General features: G+C 28.5%; 1 protein-coding gene across 1 annotated transcript; it reads left to right on the top strand.

The window, feature by feature from the left end:
* Window positions 1-352: 352 nt before the first annotated feature.
* LOC111616450 (phospholipid phosphatase 5-like) lies at window positions 353-6,879 on the top strand. Its single transcript, XM_023357858.1, has 4 exons — window positions 353-421; window positions 1,890-2,014; window positions 4,710-4,880; window positions 6,527-6,879. The coding sequence occupies exons 1-4, from the start codon at window positions 375-377 to the stop codon at window positions 6,703-6,705; spliced, it is 522 nt and encodes a 173-aa protein (XP_023213626.1). The 5' UTR covers window positions 353-374; the 3' UTR covers window positions 6,706-6,879.
* The last annotated feature ends 98 nt before the right edge of the window (window positions 6,880-6,977 follow it).

Here is a 6,977-nt window from a genome sequence, read left to right as displayed (position 1 = left end):
ATTAATAATTAAATCCATTTAGAAAAGTTATAGGAAATCCAATAGCAACTTATTGTTATCTCCTAATTATTATTTATGGGGGTAGTTATCTTTTTGTCTTTGTGACATCACCCATAAATGTATAAATAAATTAATAACTTGACCAATTTTAGTACTATGAGAAGTATGAAAAAAATTGACTTTTACAATTTTGAGCTTATACAAAGAATGATTTACTGCTCTTAGATTGATCAATATATAATTCCATTCTTTTTCAAATTTAGAGAAAAGTATATAGTATATCAGAATTTTGTAATTGTTATAATAATTAAATTGTATTATATAAAAATTTAATTTATAATTTTCTTTTTTATTTAGGTGTTTCACTTGCATTAATGCTTAATGGAGTTATCACAAATGTTATTAAATTAATTGTTGGAAGGTTAGTTTATTTTTAAGATTATAATAATATATAATAAAATAACAATAAAAATAATTGTTTATTTTGAAAAATAAATTAATTCAAATACAGTAAGACCCCACTTAATGCTGCCTCAATTAACATTGATTCGATATAACGTGGTCTGCTCAAAGCCTTAAAAAGTGCTTAAAATTTACGCTGATTCAAATTAACGTGACTGTTAATCAATTCGTATATAATACGATTATTCCTGAACATGAACCAATCAGCAAAAGGTGGCAATTCGTTTTAGCACTGTACTTTCCTTAAGTCTGTTTGTTTGGTGCAATTTTGGAAAAAATATAACATCATAGATGCCACATGTAATATCAACTTTGCTTGGCAAGAATTAACTTATAAATACATGAACAGAGCGTGGAAGAAGTTATGGCTGGAAATATCCAAGAATTCTCAATGAGAAGAACCTATTGCTGTATCATTAGGTTGATCAAATTGTCAACCTAATCAGTACAGCAGGACTAGGAGATATAGAAGAGCAGGATATTGAAGAGTTACTGCAGATTTCTGGTAAGAGCCTTACCAATGATGATTTTTAAGAACTGGCAGAACAAAGAATTCATTTAGAACTGGAAAATAATGATTCTGAAAACAAAAAACCCAAAGAATTTCTCTACACATTTTCTTAGTAAAAATTTAGTAATGATAATTGAAATCGTTGATCAAATTGTAGCGAATGATCCAGGTTTAGAAAGGAGTGCAAAAGCAAGACAAGATGTTTTGGATGCACTCTCCTGCTACTGACATTTGCTTAAGGAAAGAAAAAGAAAGCAAGAAATGAAACTACACAACTTTATTGCAAAAACAAGAATTTCAGAAGAGCCAGGACCTTCTTCACAAAAAATGAACTTTACATATCTGTATGCATATGTTTGTGTTATTTAACATATATATTATTATGCAAGTTAATATAAAAGTAACTTAAAATTAAAGTAAAATTTGTTTATTTTTGGCCGTGTGTTCCCCTTTCCCTGTGTTAAAATGACCTGGTTTAATGCTGTTTTGTTTAGTGCTTTGTCATTTAGGAACGCATTCCCGTGTTAAGCAGGGTCTTATTGTATTACAAATAAATTGGAATATGTTAAGAATTCTTTATTATATTTCAGTTTGTTTGTTTTGTTTGAAATTATTTTTTAAATGATCTTGTGATCCAAATAAGTCTTATCTAATAAAGATAAAAATATTTTTTAGTTTGTCAGATACATATAGTCCATCTCAAACCTTAGTTTTCTCATTTGAGAATGGTTATCATGAAAAGAAGCGTTTTATATTTTAGATACATCTTACTTGTTAGGAAGTCATCACATATACAAAGAATATTTGTTTTTAACATAAATTTTTAGAAGAAATAAGAAATTAATTCTAAAGATTATAAATTAATGATAGAAAACAATATATAAATATGTAAGTTCTAAGAGAATATTATTTTTAGGCCTCGTCCAGATTATTTTTGGAGATGTTTTCCAGATGGACAAATAAAGCCAAACCTTGAATGTACAGGCAAAAAAGAAGATATAATAGAAGGTCTTAAAAGTTTTCCAAGTGGACATTCCTCTTGTAAGATTCAGTTTTATTCAGTTTAATAAGAACTATATCTACAAATGTTTTAGCATTAAATGCTTTTAGGTATAAATGCTTATGCAAAATAATAATTAATTTTACTCCAATATAAAGTAAATTTTAATAGGCATATATTAATTGTAAATATTTATTTTTAAACATATAACATATAACAACAAAGCTTTGAGAAATGTTATGTTTTATTGAATACATCATTTAATGCTGTTTAGTCTAGCACTTTGTTGTCTAGGAGCATATTTTCTATGAAAAGATGCTCTACATAAAAAGTTTTTCCAAATAAAAAATCCTTATTCCAATAAAAAAAATTTTGAAAAAGTATTTTAAGAATGTTCAGACTCTTTAATGAGTTAAATTTTATACAATTAGTTTTAAATTTAGTAAAAATTTTTAGTTTTAGTTAGTTTTAATGCAAAAGAAATTAGAGATGCACAACACACAAAAAAGTGAGGATTGTAAAGGGACAGACTATGCTGGCCATAGACTTTCAGCAGATGCCAGCAATTGTTGGATCAAACTTTGAGTTATGACAAGGCATAAAAGAAGTTTACATTGAAGGAGAATTGTCTTTTGACAACAAAGTTGCTAATGAATTCAAGGAAAGGTTCATGAAACTTATGGAAAGCAAAGGATATTTTAAATATGATGGTGAACAGATAAACTGGAAGGCACTGCCCCAAAAGCCACTGTTTCATAATAGGAATATGCAAGTCAAATTCAAAAACAATGCGAGACGTTGTTGAATTTTCACAAAAACATTTATATTACAAGTAAAATGTACATACAGTTACAAAAGTTCACAAACAAAACAATTACAATACTTCAGGTGTAACAAAGTTCAAATACGGACCTGTTGTCGTGGCTTAAAAAGCCACGACAACAGGTCCGTCTAAAAGGACACCTTGTGACGAACTCCTTCCCCTGAGGAAATGTCCTTAACAAGTCGGTGAGCCAAAACAACTCCCTCAGCAAGTCCGCTGAAGCTCTGCATTATGGACTATGATGTGCTTTTGCTGACTCTTGGTCAACACGAGTTCTCTTAGCAGGTTGTAGACGGAATCCCAAAAATCCCGCTTAAACTTAGTTCTTATATACTGATTGGAACGAAGGCAAATTCACCAATCAACACCTAGTAGCTCTAACGGAGGTCCGCAGGTCGTACAATGTCTTGTAGCCAATCCGCAGTCGTTTCCAAAGTCGCCTGATCGGCATTCCCATGGTGACAACCGTCGTTCGTTTGAAAAGACAGAAAAGCGCGGGAAATCGTATGTCGGACGATTTTATCCCGACAATGCAGTTACTGGATTTAAAGTTAACAAAGAGGAAATTGTTGTAATGGTTTGCCAAATATTGATGATACTCATGAAAGTCTCTGAATAGTAAAATATATTGAGTGATGTGCTGCCATGCATCAATTATTTTGAAGATTTCATTGAGTTTTGCTAAACAGTTGAGAGGGATATAGGCAATTATCACTATTATTAACTTGCTGTCATTATTTTCGAGTATAGCTTTGTTTGTTGAAAGTAGTAGTAATATAAAATTGTCAGCTTTCTTGATTTGAAATATTTTAAATAAATGTTTTTTATTAAGGTGCGTAGACCGCCACTTGGACATCCTGGACCAAGTGGTTTGCATGCTTGAACTATTTCAGTTATAAATTTGTTAAAGAAAGTTGATTTGTAAAATGATTCAAGTGTAATCCACATTTTGGTTATTCCTATTATGTCTGGTTTAAATTTTGATTGTAAGGAATTGAGTGATGATAATTTATTTTTAAGACCTTGGCTATTCTAGTTTATGACAGATAGTGGTTGACTATTTATGATATCCTTTTCTTGGTAAGGTTTATTTTGATGAATTGTATATCAACTTGCCATTTCAATAGACATGGGAAAAGGCACAAAAGTATCTGCATAAACCAGTTTTTCTGTATTGATACTGTAAGTATTCTGTCTTGACCTATTAATAGAGAATCATTGTATAGTTTTATTTGACGATGTTGTTTCCTCAATTCATATAGGTTGGAAGTAAGTGTTTTCTGCTGTTCTGTGATGCTTTGATTAGGTCTGGTGAGATTTGCAAGCCTTTCCAGTCTTCTAGTAGATTTTGTTGTTTTCTTATTATAAAGGTGGTAAAAATCTGGTCACGGATTTGTTTTTTCCAAATGCTAATCTTATGACTGGATTATTTGATTTAGTTATTTGGGTTATATCTAAAACATTATCTTGTGATACATTATGTAAATTTAGAGAGGATTTGATAAAATTATAAATTTCCAATTTAGAAATATTTTTTGAAATAGGATGATAATACAGAATGTAAGCGAAAGTAATTATATAATTATTTTCATGCATGTAAACCTGTGTAAACTGGATAACTTTGGACTTTCCCAGTACCAAATATTTTTTCCAGTTTGGCAGGTTTCTGTTTTGAACAGATTTTACTGTACCTTACATATCAAATAATATAATTTAATATGATCAGACTTAACCTTAGAAATAGAACTTATGAATTTTAATAGACAAAACTTGGTAATATAACCTAATTATAAATTAATTCATCAGAAAATATAAATTATTTTTTACAATTATTGTGCTTATGTTAAAAAAAATTATGTAAGAGAAATGAAAATAGCTATTCCAATAGTAAATGTAAATAAAATATTTTTCAGTTTCATTTGCAAGTATGGGTTATGTTTCGCTGTATCTATTTGGAAAGCTTCAAGTGTTTACTACTAAGGGAAGAGGACAATCTTGGAGATTATTAATATCCATTAGTCCTTTGTTGTTTGCACTTATTATTGCTTTGAGCAGAATGTGTGATTACCATCATCACTGGCAAGGTAAGAATTTTATATTATTACATAGTATACAATAATAATTGATATTTGATGAAATAGTAGTATTTATGTGTATTAAACAATGCTTAACTTTCATTCATATGACTTCAATTCACTATAATGAGTAATTAATACTAGTCTATTCAAACTTCTACTTTATACTGGTTTATTTTTAGTTATATTTTTTAGTAAATATTTTTTTGATTGGATATTTATTTATCAGATTGAATGCATACATTTTCCAAAATTCTGCTTATGATTCAATTACTTAATTTCTAAATTTTCTCTATGTGTAGATATAGAAGTGCATTTATACCAAATTGATGGTGCCAAATCCAAATGAGCACTCTGTTCCCCTTGACCTAATTTTTGGAGGTCACTCAATCAGCAATTTTAACTATTGATGATAAATAAATAATCCAAATTACAAAGTTAGAATCCAAGTTAGCACAACTAACTCCTGTTTCAAATTTGACAAAATGAATTATTCTAAGTGAGAATTAAATTAAGAGATGGTCTGTGTTTTGCTTGTTCAGAAAATAGTCATTTCTGAAGTGATGTTGCTGTTTATTTGTTTGAAATAACATTATTTCATACATAACCAGTCTTATTTTACAGTTTCTGCTTTGTTTCTTAATTTTTAATGGTTATAAAATTAGTTATCACTTCATCTCTGAAAATTAGGTCAAGGCTATCCAGATGATTATTATTAGATTCAGTAAATAAATAACTTCAATTTCTGCATTTGTTTTCCTCAGTTATTAGATCTAATAGTCTTTTCAAGCATTCTATGCAATGAAAACAAAAACTAAATATCTTTTGCCCAATAATCTCTTAGATAAACTAACATTTCTATCTTTAAAAACAATAATTATTTTTTCTTCTTTATTTATAATTAAAGTTTAAATTTTTATAAAGACCTTAAACTTATTTTTATTAATCTGTATATCATCATTCCATCTCAATTCTGTTAAAAATATATTTTTTTAAGTATGAAAAAATGAATAACAATAAACAAACAAATGAAATTTGTCATAACAAAAATATTTCATTTCTGTTATGATATATTTCATTTGTTTGATATTTTTCTAATTTATGAAATGTCATATTTGAAGTTTAATTTAATAAATATGCTATTTATTTGTGTTCAAGCTAATAAGATTGTATTTATCAAACTTTTAAAAAATAAATATGATCAAACAAATATTTATATAATAAATTACATTATTTTATAAATGTAATTTTATTTTCATGTGACTAAAATAAAATTAGTCAGAAAATTAAAATAATTCATAAATGAAATTTAATGCAATTTAAATTATATTTGTATAAAAACTCGATTAATTTCTGCTCTACGGGCCCTAAGAAGGCCGTTTTTTTGTGACCAGCGCCAGTTTGGTCAAACCCGCAACGGGAACAACCGGCCGACGAGGGATGGGGCCCAAGGTATTCGAGTTAAAGTACTTGTGAAAAATTTGGAGGTCCCCACTGGATGAAAATTTTATCCTCCAGAGCAGCTGGCTGCCACTGCCATCAAATAAAGTGGTATAATCAATTGAAATATTTTCTTGAAAAATCCAAAGTGTTTTTTTCAAAAATTCAGATTTTATCAAAAGTCTGATAAAATTAATAGAAAGTATTTTTCACAGATGTTTTAACCGGGTCGTCTCTGGGTTTCTTTTTTGCTTGGTTGTGTTACCGTCAATACTATCCAGCACTAAATCATCCGAATTGTGCCATGCCATATTCAGCATCATCGAATCACACGACTAATGGAAACAATCCAGAAAAAATGGACGAAAATTTAGAAGAAATCAAATGGATATGAAAATTAGCTTTAGGATTTTTAGATAAAGAGAATTTATATACAGAATTTAATCTCTCAGTTTTATGAGAGAATAAATAAACCTATTTTTAGGTAAATAATATTTTCCTGGTGATCTTAACATTTTATTAGATATTTCAATATATATATATGTGTGTGTGTGTGTGTGTGTGTATAATTTTTGTAAATGACAAAATTTTAATGATGACAAAATTATCTGTAATTTATCTTAACATGGATGGAACATGTCTAAAATATTATACAATATTTGTTAT

Source organism: Centruroides sculpturatus, unplaced genomic scaffold, assembly GCF_000671375.1.
Source record: "Centruroides sculpturatus isolate CEXI.00-Female unplaced genomic scaffold, Cexi_2.0 scaffold3370, whole genome shotgun sequence".
Taxonomy (NCBI): Eukaryota; Metazoa; Arthropoda; class Arachnida; order Scorpiones; family Buthidae; genus Centruroides; species Centruroides sculpturatus.
This window is presented reverse-complemented; position numbering and strand designations above follow the sequence as displayed.

Excerpts from the sequence above, each read along its gene's own strand:
- LOC111616450 (XM_023357858.1), top strand. The coding sequence starts at position 375 with ATGCTTAATGGAGTTATCACAAATGTTATTAAATTAATTGTTGGAAG. Across the intron at positions 2,015-4,709 it reads TCCAAGTGGACATTCCTCTT|TTTCATTTGCAAGTATGGGT; the intron begins GTAAGATTCAGT and ends AATATTTTTCAG. Across the intron at positions 4,881-6,526 it reads TTACCATCATCACTGGCAAG|ATGTTTTAACCGGGTCGTCT; the intron begins GTAAGAATTTTA and ends TATTTTTCACAG.